This window comes from Corvus hawaiiensis, chromosome 5 (assembly GCF_020740725.1).
Source record: "Corvus hawaiiensis isolate bCorHaw1 chromosome 5, bCorHaw1.pri.cur, whole genome shotgun sequence".
Classification (NCBI taxonomy): domain Eukaryota; kingdom Metazoa; phylum Chordata; class Aves; order Passeriformes; family Corvidae; genus Corvus; species Corvus hawaiiensis.
The window spans coordinates 2,577,905-2,598,683 of record NC_063217.1 but is presented as its reverse complement, the minus strand read 5'-3'; the positions used below and the strand labels follow the sequence as shown (position 1 = coordinate 2,598,683).

The window sequence follows — 20,779 nt, the reverse complement described above, 5'->3', positions numbered from 1 at the left end:
GGCTGCTGTGCTGAGTCAGCGCTTCGTGCCAGCAGGAACCAGGCAAGACAGGGAGGGGGCCGGGGGGGTGTCTGAGCCTTGTGTCCGTCCGCAGTGAGGGCAGGGGGGCTGCGGAGACAGCGAGGCTCCCGCCTCGCCGTGCGGAGAGGGTGCGAGGGCACTGCGGGAGCAACGGGCTGTGGTCTGGGACGGGGATCACGGGGATGTGAGACACGGGACATGGTGTGGTGCGACAGAGCTGAAACACTGCTCGCCGCGGCTGGAATCTCTGTCTTTGGCTGCGTCCCAAAACGAGCCGCCGGCCTCCCCTGCACCCCGGGACATCCCAGCAGGGCTCCCGGTGTGCCCCGTGCTCCTGGTGCCCGGGCAGTGTGATGGGCCAGGGCAACCGCCGGTGGCCCAGTGGGCAGAGGCAGAGCCAGGTGGGCACAGGGGTGGGCGCTGGGGGTACGTCTGGGATGGGGCTGCGGAGCGGTTCGCCTTGCAGGTGTGGGGAGGAGGAGCCCTGCAGAGCTGTGCGGGAAGCATGGCAGGGACGGGGACAAAGGCAGGGACCAGAATGATGGCAGGGATGAGGATATGGCTGGGTGCAATCCTCACTGTGACTCCGGGTCCTGCCCTGTGCCGCCTGTGGTGCCAGTGTCAGTGACATCCCCCGGCCTTGCTGAAGGTTCTTCCTTCTGCTGGTTCTCATATGCCTGAAGCAGCTCCGTGTCCCCAAGCCACTGTCTCACCACTGCTCACAGAACTGGCCCTCCATGCCTGCAGCGCAGCCAGCACCTCTGGTGCCCAGTCTGGCCACAACCCACACATGACAGGTCCCCTGTGCCCCACACACGTCGGGTCCCTGTGCTCAGTCCAGCCACACCCCATACACACGTCCCTGCGTCCATCCGGCCGTGCCTCACTCGTGATGGGTCCCCCTGTGTCACTCTGGCCATGCCCTAGGCAGGATGGATCCCATGCCCACTCCAGCCATGTCCCGTGCTGGGTGGGTGCCCCACGCCTTGTCCATCCCCCGCAGAGCCGGCGCCCGTGTGCGGCGGGTGTCCCATGTGCGGCAGGTGCCCCGTGTCCGTCCGTCCCTCACGGGAGCCCCTTGCCCTGGCCCCTGCCCTGCCCTCCCGCTGCCCGCGCACGAGGCACCAGCCCCGGCGAGGCAGAGCTATTTTTAACAGCTGCTTCTGCTTGATTTGAGCTGTGAACTCGGAACGTGTTTATGCTAAAGGGGTTTCTTTTCCCTTCTCCCTTTGTGCTGAGGAGGCAGCGCCGCAGATCAAAGCCTGTCTCTTCGCGTTTGGTGATGGTGGGCTGGGAGGGAGCCGAGGCGGGAGAGGCCGGCAGTTCCACGGGGACACTTGTGTCCTCGGGGGCCGCGGTGGCGTGGCCGGGTCTGACGCACCTCTCTTTGTCCCCGCAGGTCCGGGAGCTATGGGCGGGCACGGCCGGCACCGGGCGGCCCGCAGCGGGCGGCGCTGAGCCCGGGCGGCCGCGGCGGGACGATGGGCTGCGGGCGCCGGCGGGGAGCCGCGGTGCCGGGCAGGGCTGTCGGGGCGGCGTGCCGGGGGCTGTAGGGCCGGGCGGCGGGCAGCATGCCCTGCGGCCCCTCGCCCACCTCCCGCCCAGCATCCCCTGTCCGTGGCGGCGCGGGATGAGGCTGCCCGCCGCCCCAGCAGCTCCGGGGACGGCTGCAGCCCAGGGCTCCGGCCGCCGGCGCTCGGCCCCCCGCGCCCCGCCGCAGCACCCCGGCCCCGCGGCCTTGAGCCATGGTCAGCCGTGAGCCCGTGCCCGGCCCGGCCCCCGCCGGCGAGGGCAGCCAGGAGAAAGCCATGACGGTGCGCTCGGTGCTGCTCAACCGCGACTCGCCCGACATCGAGAGCCGCCTCAAGCGCCGGCGCAACCGCACGCAGCAGGTCCGCTTCAAGGACCTGGTGGAGGCCGGCGCGGGGCGGGAGGACAGCCCCCCGCCCGGGCCCGCGGCCGCCCGCGGCCCCAACACCCCACGTGCCTCGCCGCCCCCCAGGGACCCCCCTGAGCCGGCGGCTCTCCGTGCCTCGCGGCGCAGCTGGCCCCAGGCGCAGCCGGGCTCGCTGACGCTGCCCATGCCCAGGAAGGCGTGCATGAGCACAGCCATCCAGACCTCCCCCAGCCTCCAGAAGCCCTTCCCGGCCCCCCAGCCCCGCAGCAAGAGCGTCTGCGATGTGGTGGGGGATGCGGTACTGCCCGCCGTGGCTAGCGCCCGGTGCCCGGGGGCGGGCGTGCCCACCGCGGCCAGCTGGGCCGTGGCCCCGCGGGCCCCCGGCAGCCTCCCTACCCATGACCACACCGCGGCCCTCGCCCAGCACGCCAAGGTGCGCCGCACACCACCACCGCCACCACCCAGGGACCCCCCTCCCCCTTACCAGGGCACGGCCGGGTGCCCCGCTGCCCGCTGCGCCCCTCCGGTGCAAAGCTGCACCCCCGAGCCCTGCCCGCCGCCCCCAGCCTGTGCCCAGCTCCGCGGGAGCCCCCGGGGCAGCCACGGGCTCACCCCGCGCCCGGCCTCCGTGCCCTGCGGCCAGCCCCGGCCGCCCGCCGAGCAGCGGGGGCTTGGCCGCAGCGACTCGGAGCGGACCCTGCCCTGCGGGCGCCCAGCTCCCCCGTGCCAGCCCTCGCCGCACCGCCGGCAGCCTGTCCCCGTCACGGACACCCACGGCCTCCACCAGCCACCTCAGGGCAACCCCCCGCGGGACCCCCCGCCACCCCAGCACCAGCTCTGCGCCACGCTGTGGGGGGGGCCCTGCTGCGCCTCGCCAGCCCCCATCCCACCAGCGCCGGGCTGGCACAGCTCGGCCGCCGCCGCCCCGCCGGAGAAGACACCAGCTGCCCTCGGCACCTGCAGCCGACTCCGCGCCACCGAGCCTGGGCACGGCTGGGCAGGACCCGAGGGGCCCAAGGAGCCGCTGTCCACAGCCCCACAGGGCCCCAGCGTGGGGACACAAGCGGCCGGGTGGGCACAGGAGGCCCCCCGGCACGGACAGCCCTGCCTCGCCGCTGAGCAGCCGGACATGCTGCACCACGTCCAGGACCTTCTGCAGCTGGTGGTGGTGGCCAAGGGGCCGGTGGGACCACCAGCGAGGGATGAGGATGCCCGGATATCTCAGGGAGAGGGCCCCCGGGGGCCCGGGGAGCAGGGGGACCTGCATTCCCAGCTGCAGTCCCTGGAAGGGGTGCTGGAGACCAGCCAACAAACCATCCGGGTGCTGCTGGATGTCATCCAGGACTTGGAGAAGAAGGAGGCGCAGCGGGACGGGTGAGCAGGCAGGAACAGAGTGGGGGCCTGTGGGGACAATGTCACTGGGGGCTGAGGATGTAGGACGAGGGGCCCTGCCAGAGATTTGGATGCTGCTGCCTCATGAAGGTGTTTCCCTGTGGGAAACTCGGAGCTGCTGCCAATGTACACATGGCTCCACGTCTTGGTGCAAGGTCTCACATGCCCACGGTGCCTTCCCCATGCCCAGGGATGGGTGCATGGGGTGCAGGTCTGGGGGATGAGGGGATGCTGGGCTCCCACCCAGCTCTGGTGCAGTGGATTTATCCATTGGTCACTGGGAGCAGGGATCTAGTATGTCACATCCCAATGGCTGCCCCATCCATGGAGGTACCTTTGGCACAAATCCAGCAGCCTGTGCCCCTGTGATGGATGTGTTTGCATCCCAGGGAGGTGCCCAGCACACCCATCCTGCCCAGGACCTGTTCCAAGGGGCAGGGTTTCCCCCAGGCAGCATTCCTTGGCCTCCAAGGCTGATTTGCCAAATGAAGCAAGGTGTTCTAGGTCAGCCCACAATGACCTTAAGCTGAAATGCTCCAAACTCATCTCACACGAGGGCAACCAACCCCCAAGAGGTGCCAGTCCTGGCATCTTCCTGTAAAACCTCTGGGGCTTGTTCCTGATGCCCAAGATTGCTGTGATCCATCCGTGGTTTTGGCTGTGAGCAAAGCACAGGGAACATTGTCCCTGTGCCACCCCTGGAGCGCTGTCAGTGGGGAGGGACCTGTTGGGGGTCTGGGACACCTAAATTAAGACCTCAGCTCCATAAAATGTTACAATCAAGCAAGCAAACAAGATGCCCAGAAACACACCCTGCATTTCCAGGGATAGGAAATCACATCAAACATTATCCCGGTGTCCTTACGCTGCGGAACAGTGCGGCCTCGTTTGCCACGGGTCATATCCCAGGTGCCCACTGTGCACCAGAGCAGAGCCACCAGCCCTGACACATCCTGGCACCGACCACCAGCAACATCCCACAAAAATTTATATATATATGACATGAAAGACCATCCCAGAACGAGCTCTCCCAGCAGAGGGGTGCTGCTGTATAACGCCAGAGCCGCAGGCACACACACATATACGTACCACATATATATATATAAAAGGGCTCATGATCTAATTCAGGTGCTGGCAGAATAAATCCCCATTGCAATGTGAAATTTGGTGCATTAACAGACCCAGTTTCTGAGGGCTGAGAAACCGTGGTCAAGGTCGAGTGACAGGAGGAAGATTTCAACAGGGAAATGCGATGTCTATGTGGGACATGTGCTCTCAGCTGTGCCCCCAAAATCCACAGCACTGAAGAGGCAATGGAGACAGGGAGATGGGGTCCCAAAGGGACCAACAGCATTCACGGGGCCCCTTTCTGACAGAGTAGAAGGAGCCAGGGACCAGCAGGGAACACCTGCCAGCAGTGCTGGGGTGCAGGAGGACCCCAGTACAGCCCTTGGGATCCGGGTGTCTCAGGGCTGGGGTCTGGCACCAGCAGCAGAGACATGTGGGGTGAAGACCCCTTCTGTGGAGAGGGAGGAGGATGCAGCAGCATGAGCATGAGCTGAGCCAGGGCAGGCATCAGCTTAATCCAAGTCCTGTGCACCTTCCTGGAGGAGGATGCTCTGGTACAAAAGCATCAAAAAGAGATAAATTCTGAGTCTGGCGTAGGCTGGAGATTAGTCTGAAGTATCTCCCTGTGCCCATCTGCCAGGGCACTGCTGTGCCAGAGCACCGCCATGTGCCTTGAGCTCCCTCCGTGGCACCATGTGTGAGGAGATGTGTGGTGACTTGGGGGCTGCAGGTGTGGGGACCCTTGGGATGAGGATTGGGATGGGGATGGACGGGGGGGACACAGCAGGAAAGGTTTGGAGATGCCTCCGTGCCCGGCTCTGGTTTGCTCCCATCAGAGAAATCTGCGAAGCCGAGAGGCACCTGGCCTGGTGTTAATTGGGATCACGTGGGAGGAGAGGGATTGGGATCCCAGAGAGGAAAAGGGATGGGATCCGGGCAGGAGAGGAGATGGATCTCAGAGAGGCAAAGAAGCTGGGATCCAGGAGGAGAAGGGCTGAGATGCAGGGAGAAGTGGATCTGAAGCCCAGGGAGGAAAGGAGCTGGGATCCAGGGAGGAGAGTCCTGGCTGCTGGGCTGGAAGCACAGAGGGACAAGGGGCAGCAGGGGACATGGGCAGACCCAGACTGGGTCTCCAATCTCACAGCACATCTCTGTCACAGGCGACACTCGTACCGGACTGGGCAGGACATCGCCAACTGCGGGACCTGCCGGGACTGTGCCTGCATCATCTACAGGTGAGGGCCAGCCCTGGCTCCATGCATCCCGTGGGTCCTGCTTCCCTGCACTCCCAGACTTCTCCACCGGCTGTGAGGCAGGAGCAGGGGTGGTAGCCGAGCCTGTCCCCATGGGGACCCGGGGGGTTACCATGTACAGACCATTCATGGGTGTCTGGGCTGTCACTTGGCCTGGGTCTGTCCATTCCTCCCTGTGAGGAGCAGCTCCTTCTCCCAGGATCATCCAGGGTGATCTCCATGGAGGAGCAGCAGCTGGAAGGGGGCTGCTCTGGCACGATGGCAGAGCATTTATCTCCTGTAATGGCAATCTATCGGGGAAGCCTCGCTAGCGGCTGGTGCGTGGGCTCACTCCAAATCCAGGCTGCATCCCGTTGTCCCTGTGCCAGCTCCGCACAGATGCTGCAGATGGGTTCCTGCCCCTCGCTATGGTTTGGGAACACAGGGCCTGGGCTCTGCTCCACAGCGTTGGCTTTGGGCCAGGGCATGGAAGCCCCTTCCTCTGCTGCACTCTCTCCTCAGATCCCGTTTGGTGTGTGGGAAAAGGCACCTCATGCCCTCCCAGCATCGTCTCTGGGGGAATTGGGAGGGTTGCAGTTTTGCTAAAGCTTTCTGCCCTTCCAGGCACCCCTGGGTGTCCTTCTGTCCCTCTGGCTGTCCCCCCTGCAGTGCAGGTGGCTGGCCAGGTGTGCTCCCATTTTGCTGTTAATTAGGCTGATGCTGTTAGCATGGGGATGTGTAGGACACGGTGAACTGGTCCCAAGCTGTGCTTCATGGTGCCTGATCACCGTGGTGCACGTGCGTGCCGCTGCCCTGCTGCACTCTGTGAGTGCCGTGCCCCCTCCTCGGGGCACCTCAGGCTGGGGGTGCCCAGCTGGGGGCCCCTCATGTCCCTGTGCTCGGTGCCGGTGCTGCCTCAGCGCTCCTGCTCCCCACACACTTGCTCCACACTCCCCCGCTGTAGCTCGTGGGGGACTTCAGGCTAATTAGGCCTGACGAGGCTGTCTCCACGGAGCACGGCAGTGGCACAGATGTCACATCTGGGGGAGGTGGCTCCCCAGCATGGCCAGGCTCCTGCTGGGGACTCGCTGTGGGTTTCGCTGCCACCCATGGGATGAGGAGAGGCTCTGGGGGCACACAGGGTGAGGGAGCAGGGGCAGCACCCCCAGCCCCAGACCCCAGGGATGGCCCAAGGAGGAGATCAGACCTGCCTGCCCCTGTCCCATCTCAGGGTCCCACAGCGGTGCCAACCCCTCCCTGTGTCACTGCAGGGTAGCTGAGGTCCCTCCCTGCGCTGCCCCCCATTATGGTCTGCACCCCTCACCCTTTTTGCTAGAAACGGCTGGGACACTCCTTGTCCTCACAAGGGGAGGTGACAGGAGGTGCCAGCGTGCCAGGGGGCTCGCGGGGCGCTCCCCGTGTGCGGGGCGGCTGCACCACGTGCGTGTTCCTGGGCACACGCCGCGGCACCTCGCTGATCCGATGGGACATGCCTGGTGTGAGGAGATTGACGTGTTTTCCGTGTGAGGGAACATCGCAGCACGCGGCTGCCAGCAGCCAGCCTGCGCCACAGGGTGCTGCGGGGACACTGGGGGCTGCGGGGACACTGGGGGCTGCGGGGACACCAGAGGCTGCAGGGACACTGGAAGCTGTGGGGACAGCAAGGGCTGGAGGAGACAGCAAGAGCTGCAGGGACCTGGACCTGTGGGGACACTGAAGGCCTCAGCATTGTCAGGAAGCCTGAGAGCTGCGATGGGGGGCACAGTCCCCCTCACCTACCCAGATCCAAGGCACCTTAATTCCTGCCTCGCCAGCCGTGGGATGGGCAGCAGCAGAGCCTTGCATGCTGTCACCACTTCTCGATGCTGCAGCTGCCCTCAGCCATGGCACCTGGGACACACAACCCCTCTCCAGAGGGTTCATTGCTAACAGGGGTCCCACAGACCCCCAGCTCGCTCCCCCACCTCAGCACTGGTCCCTAGCCGGGCCAGTGTCCAGCTCCTGCCGGCCACACACAAAGCCATGGCATTGTCAGTGGGGTTGGATACAGAGGAGGGAGCAGAAGGATAGGGCAGGGGAGGCAGCTGAGAAGGACCCACCCCAAAAGACCCCTGGCCACCAGATCAGGCTGATACTGGTCCATCCCTCCCCAGAAGCGAGCCCTAGATGTCCGGCACAGCCATTTGATGCCACATGCCCTGTGGGATGGGGTGGCTCTTTGGGAGGGATCCAGCCCCGGACCACCCCCCTCACAGCGCACAGGCGGTAGGCAGGGGCTGTCTGAAGGCACGCACAGCAGGATGTCCCCTCACAGGGGTGCACAGTGACCCCGGGAATTCCGGCCATGTCCCTGTGCCACCCAGGGAGTGCAGCAGGGCTCCGCTCTGGGGGACGTGCCCTGGATGGATGAGCTCCCCGGGGGCTGCGTTTGGGGTGGCGGGGGCACGCAGGCAGCGGGGCAGAGCGCTGTGGCAGGTGGGGGCTGTGACAAGGGGATGCCATGGTACCCCCTGACGCCGTCCCCGCGTGCTGCAGCGTGGAGCACGATTTCCGGCAGCAGGAAGGCCGCTTCCAGCGGGTGCTGAGCCACATCGAGGGCGACGCGGGGCCGAGCTCCCCCCCGACGGCGCTGGGGGCGGCGGGGGTGGCGCTGGGGGCGGCGGGGACCACCTCACCGCCCAGGCAGGAGCCGTCGCCCGTGTCAAGGCTGCCGGCAAAGCTGGACGTGAAGAAATCCCGGCGCAAATGCTTCTGGTTCCTGTGAGCGCGGTGCCCGGTGAGCCCGGAGCGCGGGGGCACCGTCCCAGCACTGGCCCCCTGCCCACCTCTCTTCCCTCCCTCCCACGGTAGGGTTTGGGTAGCACCAGCTTTTCTATTTTTAACCATTCCGTTGAACGCGGGGAGCTCGGGTGTGGAAACGGCGAGGGGAGCAGCGACTGTATTTAAGGAGAATTCAATAAATTCCACGGAGACGCTATTTTTGTTACATCCTCTCCCGCCTGTGCACTTCTGTTCTGGGGGAGGATGAGAAATGAGGAGGGGGCAGCGGCTGTTTCCCTGGATTCCCCTCTGTTCGGGGTTCCCTGAGGTACTCCCGCCCACCCCAGGCTCAAATCAGTGCCCACCTGCACCCCACAGTGGGGGCTGCTCACCCATCCCTCCCATGCAGGTTAACTGGGAACACCAGGATTTCCACTGGTCAGAGACAGCGGAAAATGGTCTCTGTGGGATTCTGGCCTGGAGAGAGGAGACCTGTCCCCAAAACCCCCGGGTGGAAGGGTGGGCTGGGCAGGTGCTCTTATGGGTGGGGAAGATGCACTGGCTGATGACAGGGAGATGGGGAATGAGCAGCACAAATATCCCAGCCTCTGTGGGGCTGCCACGAGAGGGAAAATGGCATCAGGGTGCCAGAGTCCCAGAGCAGCACTGGGTGTCTGAGCACACCCTGAGGAGTGCCTGTGGTGGGAGCAGCCACGGCTCTTCCAGCAGGGCCACCGACCTCCGTAAGTGGGACAGCATCCAGCCTCCTCCAAAAGTACTGGCCACCCCCCAGCCATGCCAAGCTGCTGCTGCAGCCACAGAGGGGAGGGAGGGGAGGGTGGGCAGGTTTGGCCACAGCTCTCCAGTTGGTGCCCACACCGCAGCACCCCAAAGCAGGAGATGCCCACAGTGTGCCAGGGACCCCCCTGGTGCTCGGGGGCTGCAGCCAGGACAGGGGCCCAGGGGCACAAATCCCTTCCTGCCCAGCAGATGGGATGGATGGATGGATGGATGGATGGATGGACACTGTCCTGGTGCGGGCACACGTATTTTTGGTCCTCTCAACCCTTCCCAGCAGCTGGAGCTGCTGAGGCAGCCTGGGCTGAGGATCTGGGACCCCCGACAGAGGGCAGGGGCTGCGGCAGCAGCACAGGAACCATGGGCGGTGCTGGGAGAGCTGCCAGACGGCCCCTGTGGAGCCACGAGTGAGCGTCGGGAGTGCGGCAGTCAAAGGATCCTTCCCTGCTCCCGTGGGCTGCGCTGCACCACCGTCATCCCCCCCCTCGCATCCATCGCTGCCCGGCGCTTTCGGCTCCGGCTGCCCCAGGCCCTGAGTCACAGAGCCTGGGAACGAAGGAGAAAGCAGGATGGAGCCCAGTGCGACCCCGCATGCATCTCCTGCCTGAGTCACGGCTGAATCACATCCCGGCGCTGAGATCGCGGCACAGCCCCGGCGGCAGAGCTGCCGCTCCGGCTGCCCACAGCTCCCCGGGCGCGGCACACAGCGTGGCACGGTACGGCACGGCAATTCCCTGCTCCGGCCTTCCCGAGCACAGACCAGCTCCTCTCATCGCCCTCCCCACGACACAGTGCGGCTCTGGGTCTGCCCCCCGAGCCCCGGCTCTGTCGTCTCCCATCGCTGCTCCATGCGGAGCTCTGACCCACCGCCCTTCCCGTGTGTCCAGCGTGCTCCTCACACGTTCTCGGCGTGTAAAACTGTGACGGTTCACTGGGTCCAGTTCCTTGTTTTCCAGAGAATGCAGCCCAAACCCCTCATTGCTCCCAAAACAGCTTTTCCTGCACCTCGGCCCTCTGCCCACTCCCTGCTATGATCCCGCTGCTCCAGCCCTGCTCCCGGCACGGCTCCTGCTTTCCTCTGCATCCCACTGGGCACATGCCTGGCATCCAGCCCCATCCTGCTGGGTACCGGCAGCAGGGCCAGAGAGGAGCAGAGCCAGTCACGCACACCCAGACCCCCAAACCAGCGACACCTCGTGCCTCTCTCGTGTGGCCCCAAGGGAAGCGGCGCAGCCACGGCGCAGTGGGACTCACCCTCAGCGGGCTCTCCCGGTCCAGGACGATCACCCTGCGATTGACCGTGTGGAGCAGCTGCTCCAGGATCACCTGGATGTGCTTCTTCACCTGTGCCTGCAAGGTAAGAGGTGTCAGGGCCATGGCAGGGCACGTCCCAGCTGTGGGATTTGTCCCAGCATGGTGTGGCACTGCATGGTTCATTCAAGGGCTGGTGGCATCGGGGTGGCGAGATGGAAACGGAGCCTGATCCAGAACGGGAGTCAGCGAGGCAATGTGCTCCAAATATGGGATTTGGGATCTCTGTGCAGCTCAGCCCTGCACACCTCCCTGGCAAAGTGGCCACTTGGGGACAAAGGGGACAGCTGAGGATGGCTGGGGATGATGGGGACGGCTGCACTGGCACTGGGCAGGCAAAGGTGGGTTCAACACACATGGGGTTGAAGCAGGAGCAGAATCCTCCCCCAAGAGCGTCCCACCACCCTCTCCATAAAGGCTACTTCAGGTTTAAAAGTTAAGCCCAAAATGAGACATTTCACCACAATTTTCAAGCTTTCCCTCCCACTCCTGGGCTTCCTGGTGCTGTGGGGATTAAAGAGCCACCTTACCCTCGCAGGACACAGTGTCCAACTCGGCTCCCACAGTGCCAGTCACTGTCCTGCAGGTGCAACACCTGAACCTCCAAATGGCCCCCAAAAGGGACCCCAGAGCAGCCAGGAAGGGCAGGAACAGAGGAAGGCTCCCGAATAGCCAGAGCACAAAGCTCTGTGCATTCCCAAAACTTTGTGTTGTTGCAGGGACACTCACCAGCTCCACGTTCCCACGGTCCTTGTGCCGCGCTCGCAGCTTCTCTGCGCTCTGCAATCACCAGAAACAGGGCTGAGACCCCGGGAATGGCCCCAGCCCACCCCAGACAGGCCACATTTGGGCGGGTGGGTGCCCGCCACGTCTCTGCCTCACGTTTGGTACCATCACTGTTCATTTTGGAGTGTGGCACTGCCCAGGAGCTGGCTGGCAATCGCTGACTATCTGCCTTCCTCCCTGCCCTTGCCTTCTTCCTCCCTGCCCTCACCTTCCTCCCAGCTCTGCAGAGCCAGTGATGTATCCCCCCACTCAGGTCAGTGTCACCCCTGAGCCTGGAAGCCCCTTCCCCACTCCTGTTGGGGAACCCACCAGAAACTCGCTGAGGTGGAAACCATGAGGTTTTTGCCCCATCCTGGGCAGGTTTCCCCTGGGATGGCAGCACGCACAATTCCCTGGGCAACTACGGTGAACACCAACCATATCCTGGCCAGGAATTGGTGCTTAACCCCACTCAGAGGGGTTTGGTCAGGTCACTGCCCAGATGATTCCTGATTTACCTTCTGGGCCTGGTACAGCACCTCCAGGATGCTGCTGAGCAGCTCGATGCAGGCGTCCTCCTCCTCACCTGCCTGGATCAGCTCCTGCAGGATGGGCAGGGCTGCCTGCAGCACCAGCTCCCGGCACTCTGGGGGGGACAAGGGGGCACAGGGATGAGGGAATTGTCCCCCTCTGTGGAGCCACCCCAGGCATGAGGCAGAGGAGTGGTGCCTGTGCAGGGACTCATCCCCATCCTGTGCCGTGGCCCCTGGGTGAGCTCAGCGAGGGCAGTGCCATCAGGACCCCCCATGTCCCCTCTCACCATGGGACTGGAAGGCTTTGCTGCTGGCAATGTGAGTCAGGGACTGCAGCTTCTGCTTCAGCAGGCGCTGGGGCAGCAGGTTCCCCACAAAGTCCCGCAGTACGGCCCTGCCATCAGGAGAGGAGTTAACCCAGGAGCTTTGGGTTTGGTCAGGATGGGGCTGCTGGGTGGGGGGAGCCCCTCGATGGGGCAGAGCCGTGTGGGGTAGGATGGTTCCACAGGGCAGCCGTGCCCACCACAGGCACTCAGCAGACAAACCCCACCTGAATTCCCAAAATGAACCCAGCTGGGGCTGAGGGTTCCCAGGCTCAGCCCATGCCCAAGCACAGGCAGCTGCTAAAATGGAGCAGAACTCTCCCATTTTTGCACTGGGAAGGGGATCAAGAGGTGATTCCAGACCCCCCTGCCTGCTCTCGCCCTCGGCTCTGGGCTGGATGCAAGGACAGAGGTGGCTGTGGCAGGTGCTGAGTGTGACACGGGGCTGGGGTTGGTGGGGGGACAGGGACCCTACCCCAGCGCGGAGGAGTCAAAGATCCCAAACACATCCTCGAGGATGGAGGGCAGGTACTTCAGGGCTGCTCCCTGCAGAGACACCGGAGAGCTGCCTTCAGACAGGGTCCAGCACCCTCTGGAGCCTCCCTCCGTCTGGGACACCGTGGGTGCAGAGCGTAGCCCCATCCCAGACCCATCCAGCCTGCAGTAGCTCTGCTTCCCCAGCTCCCCGTGCCAGCCTGGTCTCGGATGCAGGGAACGCAGCCAGGCCAGCTCCAGGATGGGGACAACCCCCAGGAACCTTCCCCAGATTTCCCTCTGCAGACTTCAGCACACGGGTGGCCAGGACAGCGTCTGCCCGGTGCCACCGAGCTGCTGACCCAACGCCACGCCACAGCCCCAGTGCAGTGAGGGGCTTTGTGGTCTGGGGCCTCGGGGTGCACAAGGGGGGTCCCCACGGACAGCAAGGGGCGGTGTATGGGGTGGCAGCTCTGTCTGACACCATGGGGGAGGTGTACACACAGGATGGACAGTGTCACCCCAAAACGAACACAGTGTCACCGTGGCATGGGTGCAGGCAATGTCACCCCAGCACGGGGACAGATGGTGTCACCCCAGCACGGGGACAGCCAGTGCCCGGCCTGGGCACCCTCCCTCCCACCACACACCAGAGCTGAGCCCTCCCAGCACCGCCCTGTGCCCTACCTGGGAGAGCAGCGTGGGACCCTCCAGCGGGGACTCCATCAGCTGGTTCAGGGCGAGGAAGAACCGCTGCAAGGTGCACTGGAACTCGGCCACCTCCTTCCCCTCGTAGAGCCTGCAATGGCCAAGGTCACTGTGCTGTCACCGCGCTGCCACCAGGCCACACACCTTCCCCGGCACCACAAGCCTCTGCTCGGGGGTCACTTGCCATCCCAATTAATGACACTGGTCCATGATGTTTGGATCCGTGGCTGGATCTAGTGGTGCGCCCTGGCATTATCACAACCTTGGCACGGCCACAGCCTTGGCACAGCCACTGCCCCACCATGACCACAGATCCACGCACAAAAACCCTTTTTTTTTAAAAAAAGCCTCTTTTCCATGATTCCACAGCCCAAACCCCTCTCAGAGCAGTTCAGCACCGTCCCACTTGAGCAAGAACATCCTGAGCCCTCCAGCCCCCCCTCAGCAGCTGGACCAGAGCAAACCGAATGAGGGAATTTTAGCCTTGGGACGTTCACAGCCCCAGGAAAACTGCAAAGCTGAGGTGTGGTCACAGGAATAAAGTCACTGCAATGGGCCATTTTTGAGGTGATGAGGGAATAACCTCAGGAAAAAATCATCCAACCAGCTATGTAAGGAAATCTTGGAATTATGGACTGGTTTGGGCTGGGAGGGACCTCGAAGCTCATCCAGTCCCACCCCCTGCCATGGGTTGCTCCAAGCCCTGTCCAACCTGGCCTCGAAATCCACATGGACTGTGACAAACCCACCCTGATCACAATTCATTCGGGAAGGGTCCCGTGGTTCCCAGGAAGGGATGTTCTTTTTCCTGGGAAGGGCCACCCTGCCCAGGATCCCCTGCAGCCCAGACCATGGTGGGAGCCATGATGAGCAGCTGTGATGGCCTTTGGGGACCCCAGCAATGTCCCCATGGCAGGGGTCTGGGGGGACAATCAGCAGCTGCGGGGTCCCTGGTAGAACCAGTGACTGGTTAGAGGTGGAGGGTAAGTGGCCAGCCCTTGCTGTGGCACTGGGGGACAAGAGGGGGGCCAAGCGGGACTGGCAGAAGCCATGGGCACTGCTGGAGGGGGGTCCAGCTGCAGGAACCGGGGGTCTGTGTGAGGCCAGGCAAGGGGACCACGAGCTGTGATGCTGCAGGTGGCTGTGAGGGGGTGACCCCAGCCCCCCCAGAGGACAGCAGAGCAGACCCCCACACAGAGGGACAATGAGCGCTGGCAGGGAAAGTTTTGCCGCCCTCGGTGATGGTTAAAAAGCAGAAGTAGCCAGAGGAACCAGCAGGGAGGAAGCAGCGAAGGAGAGACATCACCACGGTGCCACTGGGGTGCTGGGGGGGCCCTGAGAGGAAACAGGGTGTCCCAAGGTGGAGGACAGTGCCCTCAATCATCCCTGCAGCAACCTGGGCTTCTCACAGGAGCTGCAGGCGCCGCTTGCCCGGCTCCAGCAGCAGCACAGGCAATCCCAGAGCCGGCAATCTGCCGCAACTGACTCTAATTACAACCCAATTCCTGTCGATTACAGCCTGTACAAATTGCAGCACGTTCAGAGCACTTAGAGGATCTGAGGAGCCCGTGTTATTGCATGTTGAGATTGCTGAGATAAAGGGAAGCTGTATAAAATCGCTAAATGTCCTCGGGGATGTCTCTGTTCCAGGCAAACTCATTCACGGGGCTGTTTGCAAACGCGCCGCGTAATTAATTTCTTCTGCCAGGAGTGCTCTGAGCTGGGAATCTGCTCTGTGTCCTCATGCAGGAGGGAGAGACAGGTGCTGGGTGTGATGTTGTGGAGCACCCCGGAGCCATGGATGGGACACTGGGAAGGGATGGAGCGGCAAGGACAGACAGGGCTCAAATGGCACGGTTAAGACAGAGCGGGGCAAAGTGAGGTGTGACGGTCCCTGGGGGCACAGGGACCCCAGCCCAGCTCCTCACTGCCAGTGGGAGCACCCACAGGGACCCCGACACATCCTGGGCTTGGGGTGGAGGAGGCAAAGCCCTCATTCCCCCAAAAACAGCCGCCTGCCGAACCATGGCGCCTGGGAATGGGGTGATCCCGCTGCTTTCGATGCCAGCCAGTGCCCACCCCATGCCCTTGCCATGTGTGTGGGGGGGGGTCCCTCGCTGTCCACCGTGTGTGGGGCCCCTCACTGCCCGTTGTTCCCTCAGGACACTTCAGCTTTCAGTGCCGTGTACGTGGAACGAAAGAGGAACGTCACCGGCTTTTTCTGGTAACACCGATGGTCGTGTTCTGATTTCTGATTTCTTCCTCTCCCACGCCGGCCCAGAGGAGGGTTGTTTGTCCCATCACCCAGATTGGGATGTGAACAAGTGAAACAAGGTCCTGTGGGGACTCTGGAGGTGCCTGGGGGTGCTTTGACCTTTGAGCCGTGGAGACTCCCAGCCGCTCGCTCTGCTCATCACAGGATCACAGCAGGGTTTGGCCCTCCAGCTCCACCCTCCTGCTGTGGGCAGGGACACCTCCCACTGACCCTAACTGGGCTCCAGGAAACTTTCCCAGCACAGTGCCAGCCACGCAGGGGCACGGATGCTCGGGACATTTTGCCATCTCCATTGTGGGAGAATTTTAAGAGCTCATTGGAAACCCCCGTCAGGAGGGGTGGGGTAGAGGTCACTGTGGTGCAGGTTCACTGTGGGGCATTTGGGGTGGCTGAGAGCGATTTGAGCTCTCCCACCCCCGGGGTGGACAGCACTGCCCACCCCCACAGTGCACCACCATTGTCCAGCAGCATCCAGAGGATGGCATGAAGCTGAAAATTGCTAGAATCCTCACAGAGAGGATTCACAGCGATGGAGGAGCCTGCCTGGGGACCAGCCAACACCACAGCATGGCCAGGAGTGGTGGGTGCCACCCTGGCTGTCACAGCAGCCAGCACCAGGTGGGTTGGGCTGCCACTGCCACAACCCTGGGACCGATGGTTGGCACTGACACCGCTCCCACTGTGCAGGGACCCCCACAGGACCTCCCTCCCACAGAGCCCACGGCCAGGAACCAGCACTGGGAGCACTGGGAGCCAGTGCCAGCACTTACCGGGCGAAGAGGCGCCGGGAGCGGACGATGAACTTGAAGATGTACTCCAGGGCCTTGAAAGTGCGCGGGAGGGGCTCGCAGGGCTCCCCCCGGCCCGCCTGCTCCACGTACTGCGTCAGCACCGACAGCAGCTTCCTGCGGGGTGGGATATCCGTGGCCAGGGATCGGCCATGGCTCAGTTCCCACTGGTGCTCCCAGCATTCCAGCCCCATCCCTCCCTGTACCCACTGTCTCAGTCCCATTTCTCCCGTTCCAGCTGTCCCAGCCCGTCCCTCCCCGTGCCACAGCCCCCAGGAACGCACTTGTAGGCGAGCGTGGCGCTGAAGTGCTGGCGGATGTAGGCCTCCAGGACTGTGTTGAAATGCTGGAACTTTCTGTCGGCCACCAGCCCCACGATGAAAACCTGGGGGCAGCGGGCAGGGGCACGGCTTGGCGTGGGCAGGGGGAAGCCTGGGGACAGCAACAGCCACCCTGAACCCCACCCTGCCCTGGTCCCATCACTGGGGTCACTCTTGTCTTAGTGTGCGAGAAACACCTTTGAATCCTGCTGGGATTGTCCCCCAGAGGGACAGTGTCCCTCAGAACGCAGCCCTGCCCTGTGCTGGGTCACTCAGAGCAGTGAGCCCCATCGCCCCAGTCCAATCACTGCCCACCCTGCACTGGGGAGGGGGCTCAGACCCACGCAGGTCCTGCTCACCAGGGCATCAAACACAAGGGTGTCATAGACATCTGTCTCCGAGTGTTCCATCATGATGGAGAACAGGGCATCCAGCGTGTCCTGGAGGAACTGGGGGGGACATGAGGCCTGTGAGGGCTCAAGTGCTGACCCCAGCATCGCCCAAGACCCAGCTCTGGGCATGGGGGTCCCATGGGTGCAGGAAGCAGGGAGGGAGGTGGGGGAGCAAATCCCAGCTGTACCTTGATGACCTCCCCTCCATCCACGTGCATCAGCTTCTGGAGGTTCCCGGAGAGCAGGCTGGGCTTGGAGCGCCACTTCAGCAGCCCCAGCAGGTTCACTGGGCAGGAGGAGTGGAACAGCACTGACCACTTCACTCACTGCCAGAGCCCCATGTTACTGTCCCCTGGCTCCTCATCCCACCCTCACTGCCCAGGGCAGCCGGGACCCCCTGAACCCTCCACACAACCACTGCTCAGTGCTGAAATCCCCTGATATCAGGGCCATAAAGCACAAACTTTAAATAGGTCGTGGCTGTGGGAGATGAAATTGTGCTGCAGGAAGGGAATTAATGGAGCAGCCTCATCCCTGACCCCTCTGCACTGAACCACAGTGCCCTGGACCCTGCAGCCACGTGTCACCGTGTGTCACATCCCCACGCCACCAGGCCATGTCCCCTGAGCCCCCTGCACTTAAGCCAGAGCTGGATGAGCCATTCCCATCCTCTGGCCTTGCAGAAGGTGGGAGGAGAGCCTGGCACTCCCATGGGCCCTTCCCCTGGCCAAGGGGGAATGTGTCTGCGCCAAGGGGGAACGAATGTTCTCGGCTGCCCTGACCTGTGCAGAGCAGCCCAGGGCTGGAAGCTCCCCTGAGCTAACCCAGGAATGGGAGTGAAACCAGAGAGCCCCAATTCCCACCCCAATTTCAAAGGAAGGTCATGGAGCCTCCAGCAGCCACATTCAAGTGGGAATTCCACTCGCTGGTGCTCCTCTGCAGAGGATGGCAGCCCCCCAAAGTCCCCAGATCGAGCTGATCCCCTTAGGAACAGCCTCGGCCATTCTGACCATGGCCAAGCAGGAACTGAGCGCTCAATGTTCCCGCTGTTTTCAGCTCGCTGTCCCAGCGTGATGGACACTGGAGAGCCAAACATCGGGAAAAGTGTGGTCCAGCGGGTGGGAACATCACCGGGGAGGGCACACAGCCCCGCCTCCCCCACCGTGGGGAACCAGGACTCACCATTCTGGGTCAGCTTGGTGGAGCAGACGAGCGTGGAGATTTGGAAGCTGTCCCGGGTGGACACGGCTAAACCGGACGTGGCCCCGCTCACACGGAAGGAGGAGCCGGAGAGGAGCTTCGACTCCGACAGGTTCCGCTCCGAGGGCAGGGACAGGTAGGCGCTGGCATCCTCCAGCTTCTTGCTGTCACCCTGCAGGGCACAGCACAGGTCACACCTGGAGCCCCAGGGGACAGGGCTGGGCCCTGTGTGGCCCAGAGGCTCAGTTCTGACCCCATGGCTGGTGGCTCCCACCGTACAGCACCCTCATCCCACCCCTGGTACCCTCTGGCTCCTGGGAGCCATTGGCTCCCCTACATTGACCCCACAAAGCTGCTCCCTGAGGGGATCTGCAGGGACCCTGCTCAGTGGGGACAATCAGCTGGGAGGGACACTGAATCCCAGCCTGTGTCACACAGGGGGGACAGGGGAACAGGCAGGAGAAGAATGATAAAGAGGAGTCTGAGGCTGGAAATTAAACACACCTGAGGACTTCTGCAGGGATGGACACGCAGTGGGACACCGGCACGCACCAGGACAGTGACATGGAGTGGGACACCACCCCGCTGTCCAGCACAGTTGGTCCCACAGCATCACTGTCACCCTACATCTCCCACCTGTATGGGCATGCCAGGGCCTCCACAGCCACAAACCAGCCTATTTCTGTGTCCTCTACTCTAGGCTGAAAATTTAATCGATGTTCCATCCAGGAGGACTCACTGGGGTGACTCTGAATGACCCTTCCCTGCTCGCTGGCCAGCCTGGCACATGGGGGATGACCAGAGCCACCCGGCCCGGCTGCAACTCACAGACATCCATCCTTCCCTGCCTGCAGCCTCGCAGGGTTGAAACCCCTCATGCTGAAGGTCGGATGGGGGTGACAGAGCTGTTTGCTGTTGCCTTTTTTCCCCTAGGACACAGACAACACACAGGAGCCCTGTGCTCCTTCCCAGGGCTGAGCCTGCGCAGGGAAAACCGGCTGGAATTCAGAGTGGCTGGAGATCAAGAGGTCTGAGCAGCTAAAAGCCCATCACTCACATTCCTCTGGCAAGCAGAGATAAAAAGATGAAATAGCTTCTGACTCCCAGAATCCAGCCCCCAGTGTCTGCCGGGAAGAGCTGGAGTCAGCCAGGGAGAGGACAGAGCAGGGCAGGACGTGGTGGTTCAGGAGGGCAGGGACAGCCCTCAGAGGGGAACAGGGACCCAGGAGGGAGGTGTGGGAGGTTTGATCTCACTGCCACAGCCAGCACTGGCACATCCCAAAGGTGCCCAAAGCTCCTGCTGTGGAGGGGACAATCCCCGGAGAGCCAGGGATCAGAGCCAGCGCCGAGGGCCATGGCAGCAGTTAAAGAATTTGGGTCTTTCGCCCAAAAATAAAGTGGGGAGGAGGCACGCAGTAAGGATTTCAAATGTGCAGGAGCCTCGGGGAGGAACAGTGCGGTCTGTCCCTGTCCTGGGCAGCCACAGCAGGCGGGAGCAGGCCAGCTCATCCCAAAGAAAGGCAGGACTCAGGCAGGGACGTGGCTCTGCCTGGGGAAACTGTGGTCACGTTGCCAAAACCAGAGAACACTCCCATGCAGCAGCCCAGGAGCAGGGAGGGGCAGGTTACCCCCAGAGACACTGGAGCTCCATGGCCGGGCAGGGACCCCAGAAGGTGCCAACACACAGGGAAGGGCCCTGAGCTCGCCCTGGCAGCGGGGACCAGCTCGTGCTCGTTTTTCCCAAATGAGCAGTGATTTTCCCTCCACTCTCTCGGAGCAAACCCGAGCAGTGCCAGCACTGGTGAAATCGGGTGAAGCGCAGCCACACCACGGGGACGTTCCCTCCCCGTCACAAACGCTTAAATCACCTTTTCCCAAACAAAACTTGTCATTCCAAGGGAGCAGCGCAGGGATTGGAGACATCGTGTGCGGGGAGCCCTCGCCACCAAGGACAGCGGGAACGGCAGGGAGGCACTGCAAACCCTCAGGGACTTTGGGTACGTGCCACCAGCGCGGTGGCTCAGGCAGGGACTGGGACCCTGGCCCCAGAAGTGCTGCTGTCCCACAGCCCCCCCACTTCAGGGGGCTCTGTGGCCCCCCCATACCTTGTACAGCACCAGGTCGTGCTCCCCATCCCTCAGCGTGGTGCCATCGGGGCACATCAGCCTCACAAAGGCCATGGAGAAAATCCGCTCGCTCCGGTCCTTGGCTGGAGGGGACACACAGGGGTCAGAGGGGACCGGGGACACAGCAGTCAGGGAGAGGCAATGCTGGGAGGAAGGCCTGGAGCGAGGGACACTCACAGTCGCTGGAGGAGCGATGGCGGAAGGTGAACCTCAGGTGGGTCCTGTGGACGTCCTCGATGGGAACAGCAATCTGGGTGGGAATGTGTGCCAAGGTGAGGGCAGGGGGCATGGGCTGAGCCCCTACCTGGGCAATGTCCCTCTGTGCCCGGACGAGGGCTGTGCTGGACCGTCCAGTGCTGCAAACCAACCCCACACCCTTCCCAGTCAGCCAGCAGG

General features: G+C 63.1%; 2 protein-coding genes across 5 annotated transcripts in view; one reads left to right on the top strand and one right to left on the bottom strand.

The window, feature by feature from the left end:
- Positions 1-20,779, bottom strand: part of LOC125326002 (dedicator of cytokinesis protein 2-like) — a 45,680-nt gene that overhangs the window by 17,221 nt on the left and 7,680 nt on the right. For all 4 annotated transcript variants that reach the window (XM_048303730.1, XM_048303731.1, XM_048303732.1 and 1 more), the window contains exons 16-28: positions 20,561-20,633; positions 20,363-20,466; positions 18,240-18,429; positions 17,246-17,343; positions 17,025-17,114; positions 16,630-16,730; positions 16,328-16,462; positions 13,262-13,373; positions 12,576-12,646; positions 12,065-12,171; positions 11,763-11,890; positions 11,209-11,259; positions 10,423-10,518 (exon numbers count right to left, since the gene is read on the bottom strand). In XM_048303730.1, the coding sequence (XP_048159687.1) occupies positions 10,423-10,518; positions 11,209-11,259; positions 11,763-11,890; positions 12,065-12,171; positions 12,576-12,646; positions 13,262-13,373; positions 16,328-16,462; positions 16,630-16,730; positions 17,025-17,114; positions 17,246-17,343; positions 18,240-18,429; positions 20,363-20,466; positions 20,561-20,633 (1,356 nt within the window). The remainder of the gene's footprint in view (positions 1-10,422; positions 10,519-11,208; positions 11,260-11,762; positions 11,891-12,064; positions 12,172-12,575; positions 12,647-13,261; positions 13,374-16,327; positions 16,463-16,629; positions 16,731-17,024; positions 17,115-17,245; positions 17,344-18,239; positions 18,430-20,362; positions 20,467-20,560; positions 20,634-20,779) is intronic.
- Positions 1,740-8,596, top strand: LOC125326012 (basic proline-rich protein-like). Its single transcript, XM_048303750.1, has 3 exons — positions 1,740-3,292; positions 5,539-5,613; positions 8,146-8,596. Exons 1-3 carry the CDS (start codon positions 1,767-1,769, stop codon positions 8,372-8,374), a joined length of 1,830 nt encoding a protein of 609 aa, XP_048159707.1. The 5' UTR covers positions 1,740-1,766; the 3' UTR covers positions 8,375-8,596.